At 38.4% G+C, this 26,891-nt stretch overlaps 1 protein-coding gene across 1 annotated transcript in view; it reads right to left on the bottom strand.

The window, feature by feature from the left end:
- Positions 1–26,891, bottom strand: part of LAMA2 (laminin subunit alpha 2) — a 706,382-nt gene that overhangs the window by 147,124 nt on the left and 532,367 nt on the right. Inside the window, exons 33-37 of the mRNA XM_061427935.1 lie at positions 26,737–26,879; positions 23,318–23,416; positions 8,964–9,075; positions 3,549–3,711; positions 1,431–1,641 (exon numbers count right to left, since the gene is read on the bottom strand). Coding sequence (XP_061283919.1) covers positions 1,431–1,641; positions 3,549–3,711; positions 8,964–9,075; positions 23,318–23,416; positions 26,737–26,879 — 728 coding nt within the window. The remainder of the gene's footprint in view (positions 1–1,430; positions 1,642–3,548; positions 3,712–8,963; positions 9,076–23,317; positions 23,417–26,736; positions 26,880–26,891) is intronic.

The raw sequence follows: 26,891 nt of genomic DNA, 5'->3' as shown, positions 1-26,891 counted from the left end.
TAAATGCCAAGTACAGGTCTGTGCTTCCCAGATGGTGCTAGTGGTAAAGAACCCTCCTGCCAATGCAGGAGACATGAGATGTGGGTTTGACCCCTGGGTCAGGAAGATCCCCTGGAATAGGAAGTGGGAACCCACCCCAGTATTCTTACCTGGAGAATCCCATGGACCTAGGAGCCTGGCGGGCTACAGTCCATAGGATCACACAGAGTAGGATACAACTGAAGTGACTTCACACACACACACACACACACACACACACACAGGTTTGTGCCAGCATAAGTACTGAAGTCACTCCTTAAATATTAAGAAATAAATGAGAGAGAAAGAGAGGAATGAGCGAAGGAAGGAAGGGAAGAGAGAAGGAAGGGAGGAAAGAAGGGAGGGAGGGAGAGAGGAAGAAATGACTGGAAGGATCTGTTTTAGTTCCAGCTTCATTAGTGCTCTAAAAAAGGCAGAAACTGCCTATCATTTCTTTTTTTAAAATTAATTTATTTTAATTGGACAATATTGTGATGATTCTTGCCATACATCAACATGAGGAGAGAACTATCTCTTGGCTGAGGAAAAGGACAGAAAAGAACTCAGACTTGAACTGATTGTAAAGTATCATTTTCATAGACCGTGTTGCAAAGAAGAAGAGAAACTAAATGTTCCCAAGTTCTGGTCTCTTAGCTGTCTCTTTTACGCTCACATTTCCTTGTGGCTATCAGAAGATAAAGAATGTTCCTGCAATGAAGGAGACCTGGGTTTGATCTGTGGGTCAGGAAGATCCCCTGGAGAAAGGAATGGCTACCCACTCCAGTATTCTTGCCTGGAGAATTCCTTAGACAGAGGAGCCTGGTGGGCTACAGTCCATGGGGGTTGCAAAGAGTCAGACACAACTGAGTGACTAACACTTTTACTTTCACTACACTTTCCATTAGAAAATTCTTGACACTTTTGTGACTTATGGCAGCCCATGTCTAAACCATGGCTCATGGGTTATGTTGGGTAGATTGTAAAATCAAGGTAGTGGTATTTGAAGAAACCCTAGACATACTCTAGTATAATGCACGCACTGTCCAGTTGAGAGACTGGTGCTTTGGGACTTCGACTTGCTCAGGCTTGTATTCTAGTTAGTGGCACAGTTATCATTAAGACCAAGGACCCCTGACTTCCAACAAAGATCTCATTCCACTGTATCACACTGTTCTTAAAATTTTTAAATAGTGTAAGTTATCTAAATTTTACTTGATTATACGGGCAGTGATGATTAATTTAAAAAACAAAGGAAGGATCATTCTCTGTCCTGCTACTTACAAGTCTTCTTTCAGAGTTGTCAAACTTGATCTCATAAACACGCATCAACTTACATCCACTTGACTTACCTGGCCATGGTCAGACCCCTACACCACGCTCCCAGATTCAGATGAAAGAACTCTAGGACTCACCTCCAAAGCCGTCATATTTTTCTGGTTTTCTGCAGATAAGAGATTAGCTTCTCTGATTTTATCTGTGGCTTCTCTCAGTAGGTCCCAAGCATCATCAACCTTGCTTTCATAGTCTGCCAGTTTCTCCCGGAGATCCTTCTCCATTTCCTCGTTTTTCCCCCAGGACTCTCCAAACAACTTCTTCACTTTCTTCAGAAGGCCTTCTGCAGCTCTGTAAACACCCCACCCCAACAAGAGACAATAAGCCCCTGTCACTGCCTCAGTGTTACAAAGAGATACTAACATTAGAAGTATGGAAAAACATGACAATATTTAAAGCAGACTGTGTGCTAAATCAAGTTGAAAACTGATAGCTGAAAAGTGGCAAGAACATTTAAAATTAAAGCACAAAAAATCACACATTGTACTTTTATTAATAACATAACATTATCATTTGGAAAGGAACTCATGCTATTCTCAAAATCTGGCTGATGAAATCAGTTTTATCATGTATATTATATACCAAAAATAAAATATGATTAACCATGAGATATTTTTTCTGTTTCTTTGAATACAAGACGTGAATATTGATATATTTGGTTAGAAACAATATAATGCCATACTGTTGACATGCTAGTATAATTTTGATCTACTTTTCTTTTCCTTTGAACTGAGTTCTAGGAGTTTCCTGGATTCAACTTAATGGTTTTTCTAAAGTGATACTGTTTGAGCCCTTTAAGAAAGGCTAAATACTTGAAAAACAGTAGTTCTCAAACTAGCAGGCATGATAATCCCCTGAAGCACTTGTCAAACGGATTGCTGGGCCCCATCCCAAAAGTTTCTAATTGAGTAGGTCTAGGATGGGGTTGGATAATTTGTTTTTCTAACAAGTTTTCAGGTGTTGCTAATGTTGCTAGTTTAGTAGATTTTATTTGATTATTAATAACACCATCACTTTGTAGTTAACTGTACATGTAAAAATGTACTTTTTATTGAGTATACAACCATTGGCATTCATTGGCATTAGTAAAATCACTATCATTATTCATAACCTCAAATCCTCAACCTTTATTTCATAGTATTAGTACGTATTATTTGACAGTTCTATTCAATATTTCCCAAGATGACAAAATGTACAGGATGACTTGCTAAATTCATAACTTTATTTATCCAAAAATATTTTCATTAAAACAAAATCAACAGTTTTAAAGCCCCTAATACAGGAAATTAATAAAGCAAGCCCACTAGCCTAATTGAAGAAGTGTGCATCCTAAGTCACTGCTGCTGCTAAGTCCCTTCAGTCGTGTCCGACTCTGTGCGACCCCATAGACGGCAGCCCACCAGGCCCTGCCGTCCCTGGGATTCTCCAGGCAAGAACACTGGAGTGGGTTGCCATTTCCTCCTCCAATGCATGAAAGTGAAAAGTGAAAGTGAAGTGGCTCAGTCGTGTCCGACCCTCAGCGACCCCATGGACTGCAGCCTACCAGGCTCCTCTGTCCATGGGATTTTCCAGGCAAGAGTACTGGAGTGGGGTGCCATTGCCTTGGTGTCTAATTCTGTGACCCTATGGGCTACTGTGGGAGAAGGCAATGGCACCCCACTCCAGTACTCTTGCCTGGAAAATCCCATGGACAGAGGAGCCTGGTAGGCTGCAGTCCATGGGGTCGCTGAGGGTCGGACACGACTGAGCCACTTCACTTTCACTTTTCACTTTCATGCATTGGAGGAGGAAATGGGGGCTACTGTAGCCCACCAGGCTACCTGGGATCTCCAGGTAAAACACTGGAGTGTGTTGCCATTCCCTTCTCCATGGACCCTTTCGACATAGGGATCAAACCCACATTTCTTATGTCTCCTGCATTGGCAGGTGGGTTCTTTACCACTACTGCCACCTGGAAAGCCCAAATGCAGAAGGGACAGCACCAAAAGAAAAAAGATAATTTACTTGATTATTTATATATAGGAATAAACATGCCTTTGATCCACTTCAGAGCAAGATAAATTATAACTAAGTAGATGAAAAATAGCATAAAAAAAGTATCTCCTACTGATATGTGTGATGGAAAATTTAGAAAACTCAAACCAACAATTTAGAAAGTTCAGTTTATCAAATGAAAAAATAACAGAGCTTCTACTCACACCAACTCATCTTCAGCAACTTCCTTTTGTGTGTCTAGATTTTTCCTCCTCAGTTCTGTCATCATCTGATCAATCTCATTCTGAAGCTCTTGCAAATTTCTCTCAAAGGCCTTGTCTTTAGTTCCTAGAGTTTCATTTAGTTTTACAGCTTTTTCATTTACAGCTGCAGGGGGTAAAACAAATTTTGCAAATTAGCAAACAAAATGCTGCATGTAAAAGTGGCAGCCAGCATCTGCTCTTCTCAACCATCTCCAAGAGAAACGCTGTTTGTCATGAGTGTTCCTGCTGAGAAAGAGAAGCAGTTGCTACACCAATCCATAAGAAACAAGGAAATGTGGCATATTTCTCCATTTTACGTTGCTTTTAGGGGGACACAGTAATTAAAACACAGTGTTTCTACTTTTTAAGTGGCTCAAACTCTCTTCAGGTAAGACAGTAAAAAATGTGACATGTAGTATTAATACTTGGAAGCTGGAAATACAAAGTCTGCATTGCTGATCAGGCACAACCAGTTGCAATTTTAAAACCTGGAGTAGAGAAACACTATCTGTGATGATATCTCTGAAAATGAAACTGCCCTTGCACTTCCACACAGTTCTGTGTCGATTCGTGCAAAGGAAAGAGGAAAGGGGCCCCAGCCTAGGGACGGGTATTATATATTAGGGCTCAAAGATACCTTTCAGCAATAACAGCCATCCTGTGAATCTGTGTTTATTATGCACTAAATGGGGTTTCAAACTGTGTTCTTTGGAATCTTAGGATTCTCCAGGCACTTCAGGTATTCTACAAATGATGTCTATTCTGCCAAGAATCTATTTTATAGGTTGATGCTCTGGGCAAGATTTCATTTGAAAAAAGAATTTTCTGTCAAATAAAAGTTTGAAAAATTGGTGCATTGAAACATGTACACAGTACTACCTTAGTTTTAGACCAACTTTTCCTGAAGTGTGTTCTAAGTGTGTTCTATGGAGCATTAATTTAGCAAATTGAAGACAGTTTTTTTTTTTTTTTTTAACTCTTTGGTCTGCTGAGCCCTTATGCCTATAATAGTCCCAAAGACAATCCCCAGAATAAAGGCTATGGGCTGACCAAGAGACCATGTTCTATCATTTAAGACTGTATCCTAAGACCTCTTTAAGATCTAAAGAATTTTCAAATCTCTTTTCTATCCTTGGAGAAACTTTTCTGATTAACACTGGTCAGAGTTTGTCAAAGATGGTATGAACAGACCTTCTGAAACAAGTACACATAGTTAGGCCAGGAGACCAGCGGCAGGAGTGCCGGGTTAGCACTGTGGTTCTGAGATGTGGTCCTCAAATGAACAACGTCAGATCCATCACCTGGGATCATCGGAAATGCAGATTCTCAGGTCCCATCACTGATCTATTGGGTCAAAAATTCTAGGCTGCGGTCCAACAATTTGTGTTTTCACAAGCCCTCCAGGAATTTTTGATGCACCTAGAGTTTGAGTATCTTAGGTTAGTGGCAGAAACTGAGTTTCAGTCTCTACTTCTACCCTTTCCAAAATGCATCTTTCTAATTCTTTTTTAATGATAAATGTCTTTGATTAAAACGTTGCTGCAATCAACCTGTTATTTCTGACAGTCATAGTTTAAAATCTATCGAACAATCTGAATCAGGTGTTTTAAAGAACAAATATGGCCAGTCTTAGCCCTGCGGTAGAAATCATTGCTCAGGAGCTATTCCTAGAAGTTAATGAGGGTGCCTCTTTCTGGCTGTCTGCTTCATAGTCATCCCTTGATGTATGACAAAGAACCTTCTCAAGATTCTACCACTGTGATTAGTAAGACATCACCGTGGACATGTAATTTTTAAGGAATCACGGTGATCATGGACTATTGATTAGAATGCACCTTGGTCCAACAGACTATGTGGGAGTCATGCCAGAATGTTGGGTGATTAAATGTAAGAACGTTCCCATTTTTAGATTTCAAGAAAGATGGTAGTAGACATCATTCTACCAATAATACAGCCCCATCGTATGGTCTGAGTGCACACCTATATGTACAATTGATTTTAATCACTTGTAGCATGTAAGTAACCACTGACATTCTTTGCATTCACATTATTTCCTTAAGTGAGATGGAAAATTCCCCCTTTCTAAACCTGATAAGGCTGTATGTTTTTTTCATTATTCAATGAACATATAAATGAGTTTTGCTTAAAGATGTTTTTGGAAATTTGATTGAATTTAGGTCCTGGTCCTAGGTGTTATCAAGGAAGCACAGAATGTGAGATACAATTACACTGTTTCTCTTGAAGTCTAATCTCAAAGTTAAATTTCTACAGAGAAGAATGTGGTGCAAAAAGAATGGTGGAGAAAAGGAAAATATGGATTATATAATTTCTTTTAAATTAAAGCAATGTGCAAGCAACCAGAAGAAATCATTAGGGTACACAAATACTGCTTTAGCAAAATGATGCTATATTAAGAAAGCAAGTATTATTTTTATAGATGTCTAATTGCTCCATTACTCCTATATATGGAATTTGGAACTTTTACGAGGACTTTTACATTTAAGATAAATGTGTTATGTAGTGTCTATTATTCCAAGATATTCACTATCACTTCAGTGTATTTTCAACGGTATTAAAAATACTTGCAATATAAGCACATCTTTTAATTTCATTATCTTTTCTACCTTATTACAAAGGGAATGTAGGTTAAAATATCTTTAAAACAAGATAAAGATAAAAGGAGATGGGGCAAAGATAAAAATGTTAATGTATTTCAGGCAAAGAGTGACTAGACAGAAAGGCATGCTGTAATGTCCAGTGGATCCTAAAGCTAGTGTTAAGCATCTTTGTGGCCAAATCATCAGGATCAAAAGAGGTACTTAAGAGGTATACAGTACCTATAACATACAAGCCAAATAAATTAGTTCCTCAGGAGAAACAAAGCTATTTTTCATGCTGAACCTGAGAAAAATAACCTGTAACAGGTAAGTTTATCATGAATGGCTAATACTATTGTGACCTGAGGAACAGGAAAGAAAGCTGTCCAGCATTTCTTAAGTCCTATTACATATCAGAACATATGCTACTGGTTTTATATACCCTCACTCATTAATTCTAATAGTGTGTGGAATAAAATGTAGTTTATTCATTTTATTGATTGAGTCAGAAGTCAGCACAAAGTAGACTTTATAAGAGATAAGAATGCCTTAGATTAATAGAAGTTGATTTCTATATAGACTTATAATGGAATATAGGATGAGTAAAGTATTTCATCTATCTAAAAAGAAAACTGAAATAAACAAATGTCATGCTGAAGTATTCACTTTTCCCACAGCAATTTATTACCACTAATAAAAACTGAAAATACTGATGATTATCCACTGTTATTATGGTTTCTAGAGGGAAAAAAGGTATAGGTATGTTGTATATAACACACTTAAAGCTTTTAGTGAGTTTTCTTCTTTTTAAATCCCCTAAATGTCCAAGCTTGTTATATATATATATATATAGTTATATATATATAAATTTATATATTTATAAATATTTATAAATATAAATATAAATATAAATATAAAAATAAAAATATTATATATATTTATTTTATATAAATCAATATAAATATATATATATTTATAAATATACATAAATATATATATATAAATATATAGCATAAATGATTTAGCTTAACTCTGACATACACAAATTTGAATTTTCACGAAATTTTAACAGCTGGATTCTGTTTTATAAAGAGCTGTGATTATCATTTTTGTTATCATCTTTATTAGGACCTGCTGGAAGAAGAGAGTAATGGTCACATTGTCTTCAGGTACAGGATCACAGCCATCCACATGGCATGTTACAGGAATTAGGAAAAGGTATCCCATTTGGACAGACACAATAAGATCCCCTGACTGATAGACAAATTTAGGGAGTGGAAGACATCTTCCATGACACATAACCCTTTTCTTTGATAGACTGGATGGTGAGCCAAGCCGGGGTTAAATACTGTCTCCACTCTGCCCCCTGCTGGTGTATCTGTGGTATGCACAAACTGGGAGAGGGCGCAGCCTAGAGAGGTAGGCAGTGCTGATACTGGAGTCTATGGAAAACATGTATTATTAGGATTTATTCTTACATAGCAGTGTTCGATTGAAACAATGAAGATGAGATCCCAGAATAGGCTGCTTAATGTTTGAGATAAGATGGAAGCAAAAGGAAAGCTCCTAGAGTACTAACATCTTCAGGTATTCAGATAGAGCGAACCCGCTCTGTCTGCAATGGGATTTTTTTCTTTTTTTTTTTGGGGTGGGGGGTGGGGGGTGGGAACACATGCAAATAAAAATGTTAATGGAAAATGAAATCCAGGAAATCACAACAACTTCATCTAGTTGAGGAGAAACCACGTTAACGAGTTAACTCGTTTTGGTAGGAGTAATTTCTGTTCCAGATCCTGACATGTTTGCCCTGAGATGGCACCTCAGATTAAAACTCTGGAGTTTCTTGCTGTGGGGGATCATTGGAAGTTCCTGCCTCTTCTTAGCCTGTGATTCCTAAGAATGACTTGTCAGGATCTTGAAAGCCTTGAAAGTTCTCATGTCCTGATTTATTTGGCTATATTAGAAAGCAAAATGTCTAAAATGTATAACATTGTGGAGGAATTAAATTGTGTTATTTCTCAAAGGAAAAAAAAACATTTTTTCCTATTTTCCTCAACATGTATGGATGTTTATGATATATTAATAGATATTTAAGAACTACTGTTGTTTTGGGTTTTTTTTTGAGGGATTTTTTTTGTACTATCTCTTTTCTTTGAGTTTCTTAATTTGAGTTTTTGCCCCAAAATGGCTTCCACTTTGATTCTCAAATCAGATTGGTGGATGCCAACAGCTAACTCCTAGAGAATTGTGGACTAAATGCAGTACAGCTTCTGGTAAGGCAGTACATCCAAATCCCAAGCAACAGATGTTCATTAAAACCAGAACCAAGTATTTAAAAGTCATTTGAGAAATTAAAGTACTGCTGTAAGGTAATGAGCAGAATGATTAATTTTTTAAAAAAATCAAGAATCTTTTAAATAGTTTTGAATACAAAAACAACACCATAGCAGAGGAGAAGTTGCCCATTAACTGATTTAATCATATTTGATCACAATATTCCTCAAGAATCAGAGCATTCCCAAAGGAATGCATTCAATGGATTGCTGGTATGCACTCATAATTCCTAATTCACTGACTGTTGTTACAAATCGAACACTGAAAGCCATAGATTCTCAACTGATAATGCCCTAGAATATCTTGATTAAAATACTTTTTAGAAACGCAACCCTCAAATTTAGAAAGGCCAGCTCTTATTAGAGAAATTCCAGTCTTCCTTGGTCCTTCCTTTTCTATTTTCCTGTTGGGAGAAACAGTGATTCAGTCACGACTGTTCCGATACCTTCTGCGTCCTGGGCCAAGGCCTTAATGAATGCTCCCACGGAGTCTGCTCTCACGTTAGTCCTCTCAGCATCCTGCCCAGTTTGCTCGCCATCTGCTGTCACCTTGGTAGCCTAACGATCAAATCCGGGAAAAGCATAATTAATAGAGATGATGAAGCTACAGCTAGATAAGCTCCCACTGGCTGCAGTTTCTTTCAAATATTACTTTGAGCCAAAGGCAATCGATGAATTATTGATCAGATGTACTGGAAATGATGCCCCGTGCTCAAGTATACAATTAAACTTTATTACTTCTTCCATTAAATGGAAATCAGAGAGCTGTATTTGGTCTTTTTAAAACCCTCGTTATATGCAATGGCCCAGAAGAAGTAATAAAGCGGAATTATTTCTGAAATATCTTTAAGGTGCTATTGCCAAAGTCTTTAATGGATGCTTCAGTCTCCACATGTTTCAGTTTTGTCCATATTTTATTTACTGAAAAGTGTGGAACAGAGCAACGATCTCTTGAAAGAGGCACAGATAGTCTGTCTCAATAAGCTTGATCCTATAGATTCGGTTCCGATCAATATATTAATTAAACAAAGAGAGGGAATGCTTAACTACTAAGTAGTGAATGCTTGTTTTAGAACACTCTAAAGATCTAGTAAAATGTTAAAGAAGAATAAATGCTAACTTTCCCACATGACATCACCAAAAAAAGATTCTGGTAATCACAGGACCATATATTACTGTCAACAAAATAAAACAGAACCCTACAACAGCCCCACCTCCCAAAGAATGTCCTCATACAGTTCCACCCTTATCCACACTGAAAATACCATTTAACACAATGGAATCCATTTAATGTGTTCATGGTTAAGATAAACCATATGGAGTAAAATAAAAATGGCAAGTATAACATTAAAAGTTTCAGATGCTACAAGATTTAGAGCACCTTGTCATAGTTTTACACTTCATTTTTCTATGTGTATGCATATGCTAATAAGTGTGACTTCCTATTTAAAAAAAATAGGGATAATCTAACTATAGATAATAAATCAAAGAATCACAAACTGATTCAATATAATTTGAATAAGACCCAAGTTGGCAGGGTATTAATACTCCACAATCTTGTACCAGAGTGCTTGCATTTTAGACATGCCCAGAGAATCTAAATTGTTTTATACATAAATGGATTTTAAATAGGACTTAAAATAGAACTAAATGTCTGGCCAGCATAGAACGTGGCAGGAGGCGCTGCAGGAATTAGAGTGCATTTTATGATTTCCCAGGGCAGTAAGAGGTTTAATTCATGAAAGTTTTCAACATTTTAAATAAAAGGTAGACTATAAAGTTCAACTCTTGTCATCTAATTTCTTAACCTCCAAGTATTATCATCACAAATAAAAGAATGAAAGGGTAAGAATCCAATGAAAGTTTTAAAAATTCCTCTTCATATTAATAGTTTTAGTATATATACAAAATGATTTGGAGGGTGTTAATATATTAGAATGCTCTGGATTAATTCTTCCAAAACATTAATATTGACATTATTTTAACTTTTAGATCTGAGGTTGAATCAAGAAACTCTTTACACATACACACCACACAAATGTACACTCACACAATTTTTAAAATGTTGTTTTTGAAAAAAAAAGTTGCTTTTGTGTTCCTAAGGTCAGCTGCTTAAGATGTTGGCCGTCTAAACTGCTTTAGATCTTTGCCTAGTCTGGATTTTACTGTATTCTGTAATATCACTACTATTTTCACATATCACAGAACACTATTATAATAACAGATTTGATCTACATTATGATCATTTTTCAATATCGTAAGAATTAATATATCACTAGCACTTGTATGTCTTATTACACAGAAAGTGTACATTATAATTTGAACTAAAACTTATTTTTTGCTTCATCAATATCTTATTTATATTACCCAAAGGTAATAATTCTCGTAAATATTGATACCATAAAGTTTTCCAACTCTTCTATGTGCAAAGCATCTAATTTTTTGAAAATAAATGTATACTGATAACACTTTTTAAAATTCTGGATGATCAAGACAGTATTCATTGCCTTGACTTCTTATCAAATTAATTTATAAAAATATGTAAGAATCAACACTGACAAACTAATTACCAATTACATGAACACTCCAATATTAAAATGTCAAGAATTGTACATAACCCATGATCAGAAGTAAGTAAAAAATGTTATCACTAAGACCATGCAATCAGCTTCACTGGCTTCCTCTTATGTGTAATATGCCATACTCTTGCCTTCCTCTGGCCTTCTTGTATTCTACTGTCTTTACTTGGAATGAACTTCTGCTCAACACTTTTAGTGGCTGGATCCTTGTCATCCATCAGCTTTCAGTGTAATAAGTATCTCTTCTTGGTGTGCTCATCCCCAGGGCACCTGGGTTAGGTTCCTCCACTTCCTGTAGAAGAATATTGCCTTCATAGCACCGTGCGTTTTAGAATTACTGCTTATGCATTGACATCTCTACACATTGGCTTCCTCTCTAAAGGGTAAGCCCTACAGGGACAAAAACTTGGTCTGTCTGTTCATTGCTTGATATCCAGCTTCTAGTATGATGCCTCACTGATAGCAAGTATAAATGAATGCTGTCAAATATATGACTAAGCAGATTTCCTAACTAATCTTACCAATCTTATTGGCATTCTTATTGCCCACTTTTCTAGGAACATTCCCAGAAAAAGCTTTGTTCATACAATTGCTCCCTAATTCCCATCTCAAAATAAATTCAGACCCCAAGATCATTCTGTTCCAACCTCATCTTCCTTGTGAAGACATCCTTGATGATTTTGACCTATATTCTCTTTTCTTAGATTTTCAAAAACAGCCATCATTACCACTATTCATGACTGCTGTGGGTAATTATTTTGTTAGGTATTTTGTTATATCTGTTGAATTTCAATCCTTGGAGACGAGGGCTATGTCTTATTAACTTTTATTCCTCTGAGAGCCAGGCACAGTGCCTGGCAAATTGTAAGGGGTCAAAGATGTTGGGTGATTGACTGATGTAATGATAATCAAACAAACGATCCCTTTGAAGTTCTAAAGCCTGTTGGAGGAAAAAAAAAATCTTTCCATATGCCTTCCTGATACCATTCAAACTGGCCATATGCCTGGTGTCATGCTTGCTAATGAATATGGAGGGGTGGGTGCTTTTTTCTGGACATTTTTCAGCACCTCATAGGATGCTGCTGCTGAAGAGCTACTGCTGAGTACTTAGGCGGAGAGCCAAGCTTGAGAGCCTGTGGTCACAACGACACTACATTCTAGTCACTGGCCTCCTGGTAATTCAAAACTACTGCAATTAGGTGACTGCACACCAAATACGATGCTTGTGAAGGTAAAGCTTGGAGGTGGGCAGAAATCTTTATGGCCAGCACAGTAGGAAGAAGACAGGCTTCCCTCTTGGCTGTATTTCAGGAGAGGAGGGGATTTGAGATTCCTGGCACCAAAAGGCACTGACTTATGGCATCTAAGAGGTGGGTTCCACAGCCTGCTTCAGCTATACCCACGTTGATACGCATGTTCAGAAGGGCTGACAGTACTCTCTTGCATGTCGTTTACTCTTCCTGCCTTTAGAGATCCATAGAGGGCGTACGTGCTAGGCTGCTTTAGTCGTATCTAACTCTGTGTGACCCTGTGGACTATAGCCCAAAAGGCTCCTCTGTCCATGGGATTCTCCAGGCAAGAATACTGGAATGGGTTGCCATGCCCTCCTTCAGGGGATCTTCCTGACCCAGGTATCGAACCCACATCTCTTATGTCTCCTGCATTGGCAGGCAGGTTCTTTACCACTAGTGCCACCTGGGAAGCCTCCCACTAGAAGGCATGATCCCTATTTTCACACTGGTGAGGAGGAAGGTTATGAAGAGGTTAAGTGACTTATCTGAACTCACACATACGCAGGGAACTGGGGATGAGACATACATTTTCTGTCTCATAGCCATGTATTCTGTCAGTATCAAACACTGACTTCTGTTTGGCTAACATCCAGGAGGACAGAGAAGACACATGAAGCAGTTAAGTATTCTGGGTGGGAGGAGGGACATGGCTCCAGCTTTTGCAATACTTTAAGTGCATAAGTTTTGTGTGTATTTAGTCACTCAGCTGTGTCTGACTCTGCAACCCCACGGACTGTAGCCCACCAGGCTCCTCTGTCCAGGGGATTCTCTAGACAAGAGTACTGGAGTGGGTTGCAATTTCCTACTCCAGGGGATCTTCCCGACCCAGGAATCGAACCTGTGTCTCTTACGTCTCCTGCATTGGCTGGCGTGTTCTTTACTACTAGTGCCACCTGGGAGGCCTTAGGCTTTAGTAAATTAACATATTTGAAAAATCCATATCAGAACACCACGTAGATACACTTTTAAAAATCATGTTTCATTACCCAGTAATTAAGTTGAAGAGTCACCTTGTCAAAACCCACCCAGGAGAGACTCCATAAAGGGAGCCAATGACAAATATATTACCATCTATGGGTAGTGGTGCTAGACTGTAAAAGTGGAATTCACAAAAATCAGTTTCCTCCAGGACAGGCCATTGATAATGTGACAGATGAATGCTAACTACCACATGATAGGAGCTATCTGCCCGATTCCGTTTGGCTCTTCTTGCATTTTATTAAATTATCATTCCCATCCCTTAGTCAGCTTCCTCCTTACTCACTATTATCTTGTTCCCGAGTATCTGACAAATGTCTTCTCATTTACCCTAATATGTACAATCTTCCTTTCATTCTCTACATTAGACTTTCTTATTTTTACATTCTCTTACCTCTGTTCTACAATTTTTCCAGTGTTCCTTTGTAAATGATGCCTTATACACTACTTTGCAAGTATTTCTCTTTCCTTTGATTATCTTTTTACATTTAAGTTCACTCAACTAGGTATTTTTTCCTTTTTCTTCTATTTTCTTTATGGTTGTTTCGTGTGTGTGTGTTTTTTTTTAGAGTATTTATATCCAGGCAGCACGCATTACCATTAGACACACATTCATTTACTTCTGAACAATGTAGCTGTTACTTTCTTGCTTTAGCTCAAGCAGTTCTCACTGTGCCTCTTGAAACCTGCACATAATTTTCTTGGTTGGATATTACTAGTGTCTTTCATTTTCTGCCTTCTTTATGTTAAAACTAGAATCTAATGGAGCAAATCTAACTACTGAACAGACAACATTGCTTAGTTGCCATCCTCCTTTGCATTTCCAGGCTTACACAGTTTCCTGCTGAAATTAAATTTCAGATCTAATCATTTACATGATATTCTCAAGGGTCATCTTCAGATACTACTGGTTCTGTATATCCAAGGGTCAGTGAAGTGCCAGGACAAGCTACTAGGAGAGACAGTGCCCAAGGACAGAGACGGTCAACTGACCCTGGGGAAAAATAAGTCAGTTCTATGTGAAATTTCTCCTTAAATATTTCAGGTGTCAGTTTTGAAAGTTCCAAATAAGTATGATTTGTTATACGTTATCTCTCTCTCTCTCTCTCTCTTAAATATAATAGTAGAAATGAAAAAACATTGGCAACTTAAACTTTTTGGAGCTGGCGGGGTACAGAGTTATTTGTTTAATGATCATGGAAATAAATTTATAATCACGAACTGAAGAAAAAGCACAGTGGTATAACACAGTTATAAGAGGAATCCCATCACACCTGGAATATCACAGAAGGCTCACTGTAGACTTTGATGAGCTGAGGTTTAGTTCAAGGTTAAAGAAAACATAGCTTCCCTGGTGGCTTAGAGGTAAAGAACCTGCCTGCCAAAGCAGAAGAAGCAGGTTCGATTCCTGGGTTGGATAGATCCTCTGGAGAAGGAAATGGCAACCCACTCCAAATATTCTTGCCTGGGAAATCGCATGGACAGAGGAGCCTGGCAGGCTATAGTCCATGGGGTCTCAGAGTTGGACATGACTTAAAGATTAAACAACAACAAAAGAAAACCCGTGCAGAAAAGCTCTGTGGTAGAATGAAATGTCTGAGAATAAGATAAAGGCAGAGAGAGGAGAGTGTGTTAAGAAGGAATATAGGGTCAAAAGTGGCAATTGCAGTAGGAAGTTCAAGTAAAATAAAGCTTCCGCTGGATTTAGTGACCAGCTTGCCATTGATTACCTTGTCAAAACAGTTTTGGGAGCAAGCTGGGAGTGGAACTCTAGACTACAGGAAGTGAGGAGATAAAGCAGAGCTGTCTCCAAGTCTTTCAAAAAACTTGGCTGTGAAATGAAAGATGGAGGTCAGGACAGTAGCAATAGAGGTACATACAGTTATCATCAAAAAGCATCTCAATATTCCATACTGATCATAGTGTCTGACGTTATGAATATGTTACACATGATTCCCATATTCAAGCAACTTACATTCCAAGTGGGAAATAAAATGATAATAAATTAAAATACATTTAAAAGATATATAACTATACAATATTTGCTTATATAATATTTGTACATTATATACAATAAGTGCTTAACATATTAATTTTGGGAAGGAACATTATTTTCTTTAGCAATGGCTTCCCTCGTAGCTCAGTGGGTAAAGAATCTGCCTGAATGGCAGAAGACCTGGGTTCAATTCCTGGGTCAGGAAGATCCCCTGGAGAAGGAAATGGCAACCAACTCCAGTATTCTTGCCTGAAGAATCCCATGGACAGAGGAACTGGGCAGGCTACAGTCCATGGGAGGTCGCAAGAGTCGGACATGACTTAATGACTAAACCCCCCACCTGCCATTAGAGAACTTAATTGCATTATGAAAAAGATAAGCACAAAATATATAAGCACCTGAGGGAGAGAGGGCAGCTTATACCAGCTATGCAGGACCAGACTCGCCAGATATTTTAACAATTAAAGTGTATTAATCATAAAGCGACTGGTCAGATAACAAAGCAGAGAGAAGGACTGTCAAAAAGATTGACTATACCAGTGAAAGCACTTTCCATAGGACAGGGAGCTGTAAGCACCACATGACTCTAGGCTGACAATAGTTTTCTATCTTGACTGGCATCAGAATCATCTGGAAGCTCATGAAAGTCCCGGTGTTCATACTATTGTTGTTTAGTCAGTAAGTCATATCTGACTCTTTGAAATCACATGGACAGTAACCCACCAGGCTCCTCTGTCTATAGGATTTCCCAGGCAAGAATACTGGAGTGGGTTGCCCTTTCCTTCTCCAGGGGATCTTCCCAACCCAGGAATCGAACCTGCATCTCCTGCATTGCAGGTGGAGCCTTTTACTGCTGAGCCCCTTTATATTGTGCATTGGACTGATTACATCACATTTGGGAGTGAGACTGGCATCACATAATTCCAAGATGCAGTTCTAGTTTAAGGCACTGTCTCCTCTAACCTAGCCATAGATACTAGGAAGTCATGGCCCCTGTACTTCTCATATTCTGATCTCAACTGCTGAATCATTCATGGCTGTGAGATAAAGGTATTGGTAGATTCAGCCGTTGGGAAGATCCCCTGCAGGAGGGCATGGCAACCCCCTCCAGTATTTTTGCCTGGAGAATCCCCAGGGATAGAGGAGCCTGGTGGGCTACAGTGTCCATAGGGTCACAAAGAGTTGGACACAACTAAGCAGTTAAGCACAACACAGGCATACACATTGGACATTTACATCATTTAGTCTTCTAGTTATGATTCCATGGGTATCAATACAACTTTTAATTATCGTGCAGCTTGACCACAGGAAAGGAAAGAATTGATCATTTTGACTTGAATATTGAAGGTCTCCATGATTTTCTGGTGGGGACAAGGTTAATTCATAAGTGAGGATTTCCTTTTTATTTCTTCCCCATCCTCACTTCATCACGGAGATATTTACTTACAGAAGTCTTATTTGTAGGCTTTTCAAGTTACAAAATGTGAAGAATGGGTGGATAAAAATGGTATTGAAGTGTGGAAATGGGGAAAAAGAATACTTTCCAGTGGAGAAATCTGGCAAACATGACCTCAGCCAGGTGATCAAGATAAACACCAATAGTAATAAGACATACTGATTACATAGGTTCTTAATATGACATGATAAAATGATACATTATCTCTGTGGTCTTTCCCACACAGACCCATATCTCTATTCTAATCATGAGAAAAACGTAAGGCAAACACCCCAGTGGAGGGACATCATACAAAATACATGAACTTGTCAAAACTGTCAAAATTATCAACAAACCAGAAAAGTCTAAGAAGCTGTCACAGTCTAGAGGACACAGTCTAAGACGACATGATGATTAAATGTAATGTAGTGTCCTGAATAGGATCCTGAAATATACAAAGACATTAAGTAAAAGTGAAGAAATCTGAATAAAGTAGACTCTTTAGTTAATAATAATAATCAATCAATATTAGTTCATTGGTTGTGAAAGATGCATCATACTAAGATATTAACAGTAGAGGAAACTGGGTATGGAGTATATGGGAAATCTCTGTACTATCTTTGCAATAACTTTTCTGTAAATCTAAAACTGTTTTAAAATAAAAATTTTGTTTTAAAGTAGTATTAGAATTAACTCAAATTGGATAATAGATCTAAATATAAAATGCAAATTATAAAACTCCCAGATAACATAGTATAAAATTTAGATAACTTTAGGTATGGTGATGACATTTTAGATATTACCAAAACAATCAGTCAAAGAAATAACTGATAACCTGGGGTTCATTAAAATTAAAAACTTTTCACTGTGATGAATATTGTCCAGAGAATGATGAGGCAAGTCCCAGACTGTTATCTTATAAAAGACTGTTGTCCAAAATACACAAGGAACACTTAATGATGACAAACCTTGATTAAAAAATTAGAAAAATCATGTCTTAGTCATTTAAGTGAAGTGTTAGTCGCTTAGTCGTGTCCAACTCTTTGCGACTCCATGGATTGTAGCCCACCAGGCTTCCCTGTCCATGGAATTCTCCAGGCAGGAATACTGGAGGGTTATCTATTCCCTTCTCTAGGGGATTTTCCCAACCCAGGGATTGAACCTGGGTTTCCCACATTGCAAGCAGACTGTTTACCAACTGAACCACCAGGGAAGCCCAGATGGTAGAGTCTGCTGCTATAACAAAATACCTCACATTAGGTGGCTTGTAAATGACAGAAGTTTTTTTCTCACAGTCCTAGAGATCAAGAAATACAAAATAACATCTCATAGGTAGTGTCTTTTCACTTTGTGCTTACAAGGTCAGGAAAGGGCAAAGGATCTTATTGGGGCCCCTTTTATATGGGACTAATTGCAGCCAGAGATGGAGGAGCTCTATACAGTCAGCAAAAACAAGACGAGGAGCTGACTGTGGCTCAGATCATGAACTCCTTATTGCCAAATTCAGACTTAAATTGAAGAAAGTAGGGGAAACCACTAGACCATTCAGGTATGACCTAAATCAAATCCCTTATGATAACACAGTGGAAGTGAGAAATATATTTAAGGGACTAGATCTGATAGAGTGCCTGAAGAACTATGGATGGAGGTTCATGACATTGTATAGAAGACAGGGATCAAGACCATCCCCATGGAAAAGAAATGCAAAAAAGCAAAATGGCTGTCTGAGGGGGCCTTACAAAAGGCTGTGAAAAGAAGAAAAGTGAAAAGCAAAGGAGAAAAGGAAATATATTCCCATTTGAATGCAGAGTTCCAAAGAATAGCAAGGAGAGATAGAAAGCCTTTCTCAGCAATCAATGTAAAGAAATAGAGGAAAACAACAGATGGGAAAGACTAGAGATCTCTTCAAGAAAATTAGAGATACCAAGGGAACATTTCATGCAAAGATGGGCTCGATAAAGGACAGAAATGATATGGACCTAACAGAAGATATTAAGAAGAGGTGGCAAGAATACATAGAAGAACTATATGAAAAAGATCTTCACCACCCTGATAATCACGATGGTGTGATCACTAACCTAGAGCCAGACATGTGAAGTCAAGTGGGTCTTAGAAAGCATCACTATAAACAAAGTTAGTGGAGGTGATGGAATTCCAGTTGAGCTATTTCAAATCCTGAAAGATGATGCTGTGAAAGTGCTGCATTCAATATGCCAGCAAATTTGGAAAACTCAGCAGTGGCCACAGGACTGGAAAAGGTCAGATTTCATTCCAATCCCAAAGAAAGGCAATGCCAAAGAATGCTCAAACTACTGCACAGTTGCACTCATCTCACATGCTACTAAAGTAACACACAAAATTCTCCAAGCCAGGCTTCAGTAATACGTGAACCATGAACTTCCAGATGTTCAAGCTGGTTTTAGAAAAGGCAGAGGAACCAGAGATCAAATTGCCAACATCCGCTGGATCATCAAAAAAACAAGAGAGTTCCAGAAAAACATCTATTTCTGCATTATCGACTATGCCAAACCCTTTGACTGTGTGGATCACAGTGAACTGTGGAAAATTCTGAAAGAGATGGGAATACCAGACCACCTGACCTGCCTCTTGAGAAACCTATATGCAGGTCAGGAGGCAACAGTTAGAACTGGACATGGAACAACAGACTGTTTCCAAATAGGAAAAGGAGTACGTCAAGACTGTATATTGTCACACTGCTTATTTAACTTCTATGCAGAGTACATCATGAGAAACGTTGGGCTGGAAGAAGCACAAGCTGGAATCAAGATTGCCAGGAGAAATATCAATCACCTCAGATATGCAGATGACACTACCCTTATGGCAGAAAGTGAAGAGGAACTAAAAAGCCTCTTGATGAAGGTGAAAGAGGAGAGTGAAAAAGCTGGCTTAAAGCTCAACATTCAGAAAATGAAGATCATGGCATCTGGTCCCATCACTTCATGGGAAATAGATGGAGAAACAGTGGAAACAGTGTCAGACTTTATTGTTTTGGGCTCCAAAATCACTGCATATGGTGATTGCAGCCAGGAAATTAAAAGATGCTTACTCCTTGGAAGGACAGTTATGACCAACCTAGATAGCATATTAAAAAGCAGAGGTATTACTTTGCCAACAAAGGTCCGTCTAGTCAAGGCTATGGTTTTTCCAGTGGTCATGTATGGATGTGAGAGTTGGACTGTGAAGAAAGTTGAGCACCAAAGAATTGATGCTTTTGAACTGTGGTGCTGGAGAAGACTCTTGAGAGTCCCTTGGACTGCAAGGAGATCCAACCAGTCCATTCTAAAGGAGATCAGTCCTGGGTGTTCATTGGAAGGACTGATGCTGAGGCTGAAACTCCAATACTTTGGCCACCTTATGTGAAGAGTTGAGTCATTGGAAAAGACTCTGATGCTGGGAGGGATTGGGGGCAGGAGGAGAAGGGGACAACAGAGGATGAGATGGCTGGATGGCATCACTGACTTGATGCACATGGGTTTGTGTGAACTCCGGGAGTTGGTGATGGACAGGGAGGCCTGGTGAGCTGGGATTCATGGGGTCGCAAAGAGTTGGACATGACTGAGCGACTGAACTGAACTGAATTCCCTTCATGAAGGCTCTGCCTTAGTGACCTATTTCCTTCCAACAGCCTCACTTCCTAATATCATTACCTTGAGGCGGGGGAGGTTTAGGATTTCAACATAGGAATTGTGGAGAGGATACATGCATTCAACCTACAGCAAGACCTGAATAGACATCACACCAAAGAAGCTATACAGATGGCAAGTAAGCATGTAAAAGTGCTCAACATCGTCTGTCCTTAGGGAATTGTAAATTAATATAAGTTGAGATACTACTATACACCTGCTGTTGTTGTTGTTTAGTTGCGAAGTAGTGTCTGACTCTTGGGCAGACTGTGGCTCGCCAGGCTTCCCTGTCTTTCACTGTTTCTGGGAATACACTCTAACTCATGTCCATTGCGTTGGTGATGGTATCCCACCATCCTTTGACAATCCCTTCTCTCCTGCCCTCAGACTTTCCCAGCATACACCTATTAGAATGGCCAAAATTCAAAACACTGACACCACCAAATGCTGGTGAGGATGCAGAGCAATAGGAACTCTTACTCATTGCTGCTGGGAAATGCAAAATGGTATAGCCACTCTGGAAGACAGTTTTGTGATTTCTTGCAAAACTAAACATACTCTTACCATATGATAGAGCAATTGCATTCTTTGGTTTTTACACAAATAAATTGAAAACATATATTTGGATGCTAATAGCAGCTTTACTCAAATATTGCCAAAGCTTAGAAGCAACCAAGGTGTCCTTCAGTAGGTGAATGGATAAATAAACTTGGTACATCCAGAAAATGGAACACTACTCACCACTAAAAAGAAATGAGCTATCAAGACACCAAAAGACATGAATGAAACTTCAATGCATACTACTAAGTGAAAGAAATCAATCTGGAAAGGTTACATACTGTATAATTCTAACTATATGATATACAGAGACAGTAAAAAGAGCAGTGGTTGCCAGGGGTTAAGGAGGACGGAGAGGTGAAAAGGCAGAGCATGGGGGACTTTTAGAGCCATAAAAGTACTCTAAATGACACTATAAAGGTGGAGACATGTCATTAAACATTTGTCAATATCTATAGATTGTACAACACCAAGAGTGAACCCTAAAGCTATGATTTTTGAGTGATAATGATTTGTCAGTGTAGATTTATCTGTTGTAACAAATGTATCACTTTGTGGGGGGAAGTTGATCATGTGGGAGGCTATTTGTATCTTGGGGCAGGGGAGCATATGGGAAATCTCAGTATTTTCCAGTCAATTTTGCTTTACACTACTCAAAAATACTAAGTCCATTTTAAGAAATTTAGTATGGGAGAGGCTTCTGGGAAGATGAAAGGATGTAGGTTAAGAAATAACAAAGGAATAGTAATAATAAAGGCTCAGATCATTTGGCTGTAATCAGCTCAATGACAGCAACAACATTTGCTTATACCTCTTTTCCCAGTGTCTGTCATTCTGTTATAGTATCCAGAACATATTCAATCCTTAGGAAGAATTAATTAAATGAATTAGTGAATGAAATGCCACTGTTCCATGGAATTTTCCCCTAATAACCCTTAACAAGACTAAATTAATCCATTTATGTGTACTTCTGTTACATTCTTTTATTTCATGCTGTATTACATATTTATTTGCACTTGTCTCCACACTTAAATGCTTATGTACACACACACACACACACACACACACACGAGACTACAAGCTCTTTGAAGACAGACTGGGCCTCGTTTTTATCTGTCACCTGCCAACACTTAGCTTGGGCTTTGTATGTGGGGAACATTCGTGTGTGCCTGTTGACCAAGATTACTTTCGCATGATCCGCTTAAAAGTTCTTATTAATGTATTCACAGAACAAACATAAAATTGCAAAATATTAAATTGATATGAGATAAATGGACTCACTAATCTAATATCTAAGTACGTTTGTCAAGAAATTTTGTATTTGTACATTCCACATCACTGGGAAGAAATCCTGAAAAAGTGTTTAGTAGGCTGTTTGTAACCTGAGGGCCATTGTTCAGCATCATGTGCTGAGAATTCCATTTGATTTCTCTGTGGAAATTCTAATAAGCCAGCAGCAGGTTAGGTGGAAATGGCATTGCAACTGTTGGAATCCATAAGCTAGGTCCTCCTGAGGTCCTTGAATACAGCCATTCATAAGTCATTTTGGTATTATGGCCTGAGGGATTTCTTCTTTAAAAAACGGACTAGATAATCTGCAAGAACCTTCTAGCTCCAATATTTTTTGTCATTTAAAGTTCTTTGAGAATCAAACTGGACCCCTAAATTCCAGGCCAGTTTTCCAGTTCATGCATTTTTCTGGCCACAAGATGGCGAACTTTATGCTGTTTTCTTCATTCTCTACAAGGGAAAAGAACCTTAACCTTCCTGCAGTTTTGAAAATTTAAAACTCCCAATATCTTAAAAAGTCTGATAAACACAACATGGATTTGCATTCTGACTCTAAAAAGTGTCTTAAGTGCTTTGGATTTTCTTGATAAAGATTTCCTCTTTTGGGGGGCAATACAGATTTAGACTGTATTTCTATTAATATACAAATACAAATATCCCATGATAAAATCAAAGAGACTACAAGTATTTTCATTTGCTTATCTTTTTCCTTATGTAGTCAGAGACAGGGATTTGGGAATCCAGAATCTATGGAAGCTAGTGGATAGAGTTCGCAAAATATACTGTCATCCTGATATTTCTAAACATTGGCCTTGATACTTCCCAAGTCTGAATCCCAGTCTTTTCTTGTGGTACTGGGTTCTCAGATTTTATCTGAGGCAGAAGTAGCAAGTCAAAAATACATCGATTTCATGCACCAAATTTGGATTTAGGAAGAACAAGATTTGCATTTCAGAAATTTGAAGTAATTTTCCTTAATTATATATAATCTGTCTGCTTTAAGAAGAAGCATGATTTTGCCAACTTACCCTGGTCAGAAGTTCATTCATTTCTGTCACCAGCATGTTCAGATTGCCTTCTGCCAACTGAATGAGCCTCTCTGGGGCCCGCTGAGGTGAGAGCAAATTCTGAAAGAGATTTCATTCCATATGATTTTGAGTAAATGGTCTTGCAGTGATCATAGGTTGAACATTTAACAGAACACATTTTTCCTTTATATACAAAGAACTTAGCCTTCTCACCTTCAAAGAAGAGAGGAACTATTTCAACTGGGCACTTACACACAAAGCACTGTACAGAATAACCTGGCAAATAACACACACTGCTGCGGTCTAAGACATTACTACGTGCCAGGTCTTTTTGTTTTGCGTTGTTTCATTTAGTTCTTACAACAGCTCTGTGAGATAAAAATGCTACTTCATTTTGTAGGCAGAAAACTGTGGCTTGAAGAGACCTAAAAGCATATACAAGATCGCATAGCCAGTAAGAAGCAGAGTCAAGATGAGCCGTGTCTGAATCTTTAAGGCCCCTATATTAGTCACCGAGATACAGTTTACAGGCTTCTCACTTCTTTCTTTGAGGACAGGAGCCCTGACAGAGGACCTGGCTGGGCGCTAACTAACTGCATGGTGTCAGTGTTGTAGGAGCTGGCCTGGTACTCACAGCTGGTACATTTTCCCTCCTACTGAACATTATCAATCTCACAACACTAACAGTAGATGGGATCACTCTGTGACAGTGATGAATGAAACAAAAAATGAGACCACTCCATAATCTTGTCTAAACGCAGATAAAATCATGGTCTCTGTGCAGATCACAAAAATACCCTGAATCCCATTTTCTGGCTAATATGAGTGACCACTGCTTCCTCACTAACTGTAGCTTTAACTTCTCTTTTTCTTCCTTCCTTCTAGATAAGATTCATTAGAATACTTAATTACAGAATTATTTCCACTTCCAATGAGCACCCAATCCAATACAAACCTCTGTTTCCTTGAAACTGCTCCCCAATTCCTTAGCATAAACCCCAATACCCTGAGTGATTCTTAATGCCCTGTTACTGAGACACACCCAAACCCCACATGCTGTGCAGTGTCCTTTGTGGCATCAAGTTAGTGAATCCAGCTTTGTTCTATCACATGTGTGTTCCAGGTCATCTGTGACTGGAACCCAGGGAGCACTGACACAGTTAAAGGAACCAAACAAAGGGTATATCTAACTTGCTTAATGATTTATAATATTAAAATGAGATTCCAGATATTAAACAATGGAAGAGGAACACAGAACCAAGAAAGACTGGAATTTAAGGAAAATCAAATAATTCTCACCAACACCCAGCCATAAGGAAACAGGTAATTGAACCCTCTGGCTTGGTTGAGGTCTACAGATTGGAATGTCTTTCAGAGGGCCCTTCAGAAATTCATTCATTGCATAAGTTATTACTTTAAATTTTTTTATGTCCCACTGAAGCATTTGCTTCTCTAGCTCAATTTTCTGTCTTTGTGTTCTTCCCATATATAATAACTGGTCAGCAGTTTCTTTATCAGAACTCTTTGTATTCCTGAATGCTAGGCCTCTAAAGTAAACTCAGATTCCTCTGCCTGGCTTTCAAAGTTGTCCTTCACACCACCCAGCCTCACTAAAGCCTCCAGTCTTATCTTTCACTAGCAGATCTGACTTCTAATGTCTCCAAGACAGATCTTGCTCATTCACACTTCTGCCTCTGTGCACATGGCTCTCGTAGATTCAGAGGCAAGAGTATGTATGGATGGGCTGGGCGTCAGAGAGATCTCACCAATGGTGGACTGAGCTGTTTCCCCTCTGAGCTGTGTAAAGGGGGTGTCATTGTCTCAGGCCGTACAGTTACACTGACTCTTTTCAGATCTCAGCTCTGTACCTAGCAACCATGTGACCTTTTGCTGCACTTGAAACTTCTCTATGACTCAGTGTCCCTGCTTGACTATGTGAGAAAGATGTAGATAATACATTACTCCTTTCCTACTTCTTGGATTTTTGGCAGTCTATGTGTGATAATTCATGTAAGACTTTAGTCAATTGCCTAGCACAGATATACTCATCAATACATGCTACCTATTCTTGCTATCATTATGATTAGTTTCTTCTTCTAGTAAATAGGGATAATAATACTTACTTTAAAAGCTGTGGTCTGAATTAAAGAATGTATTTCCTAGAAGAGTGTCTGCCAGTGCCTAATGAATAAATCTTAGACTTTCTCCTCCAGTCTTACCAATAATTCTCTGCCTGTTGAAGTTGTTTCTATCTTTCAAGTTCTAAAACAAATTACACTTTCATTAATGATATATTTTCCCTGCTTACTCTGGATCTTATCTATTTCTCCGATCTTGACTACTACTGTATGTCAAATGCCTATAAAGCTCATGGTAATAGTTTTGCTAATTGTTTAATTATTTTTTTAAACCATTTAGACCCTAACCTTCCTAAAGGTAGTACTGCATGCATTAGGGGTTGTGAAACCCTCAGAGAACCAAGTACAATACTGGGCATTCCAGACTTTCGATAGTATATAAGTTGTTACCTTTCATCTTTTTTTTTAAATCAGATGAAACAACCTCAATTTCCTTAACATTTCTGCCTTATCTCATTAACTACTGAAAGTAGTTAGTGTCTTAGAATGGGGTTTCCTCTGCAACAAAAATAGTTCCTGTTGAAGTACTTTCAAATATCTCCTCATTCTCCAGTACAAAATTTTCACCTTGTGTTTTCATTTTGATAGTACACTTAAATGTTAATGAAAGCATTTCTGGAACCTCAGTTGGGAACCTGAGAGATTCACACAACCACCAGATCTCAGCACCTACATTTGCATGCCTGTTTGATCACAGGGCAGACTGAGCATATAAATCATGCAAACTTGTCAAATGATGCCAAATGTCATTTCAGGTCCTCTCACAAGGAATTCTCTAGTTCAAATTGTGGAAAGGTAGAATTGAGTTCCACATGTCACATGCTGATGAAAGAACCTGCGTGGAAGTAGTTAGTATCATACTCTTGTTGTAAGTAGCAATTTGCATTCAGCAAAAATCATGTTACTTTATATTAATGTTTTTAATTTGAATTTCATTGGTTTTTAAGACTTTTGAAAGAATTAATTTGTTTTGATTTTATAGAGCTATTAAGTATAAGGAGTTCATATCTGATTTTATGTTTGCACATATTTAACGAACGTAATAAAATTGATTTAGGCCAAACACTGAGGGTACATGAGCCTCTTTTCCCTTAAGACCAATCAGTAAATTGTAGTTCTCAAGTTTGAAAAACATTGGTTTAGAAAGCGTCTGAATTTCTCTAACAGCAGCCTGCCTTAATTTGGGACAGTGGGAAGTGCATTTTCCAATTAGGGCAATTCCCCCTGGGGAAGCTTCTGTCATCTTTTATCCCAACTTTTGCTGTTACTGCTCCAACCTACCTTGAGTTCCTGAGTCATATTTTCAAGACCATACAGAATTTTATATGGAGCGGGCAGCGGGCCAGTGAGGTTGATGCTTGTGGCCATCTGCTCCAGGCGAGCCAAGTCACCGAGAAGAAGGCCGGTGCATTCATCTCCACAAACTGTGAAAGGGA

This window comes from Bos javanicus, chromosome 9 (genome assembly GCF_032452875.1).
Source record: "Bos javanicus breed banteng chromosome 9, ARS-OSU_banteng_1.0, whole genome shotgun sequence".
In the NCBI taxonomy this organism is placed as follows: domain Eukaryota; kingdom Metazoa; phylum Chordata; class Mammalia; order Artiodactyla; family Bovidae; genus Bos; species Bos javanicus.
Note: the sequence above shows the minus strand (reverse complement) of the source record. Positions and strands in the feature narration are given on the sequence as shown.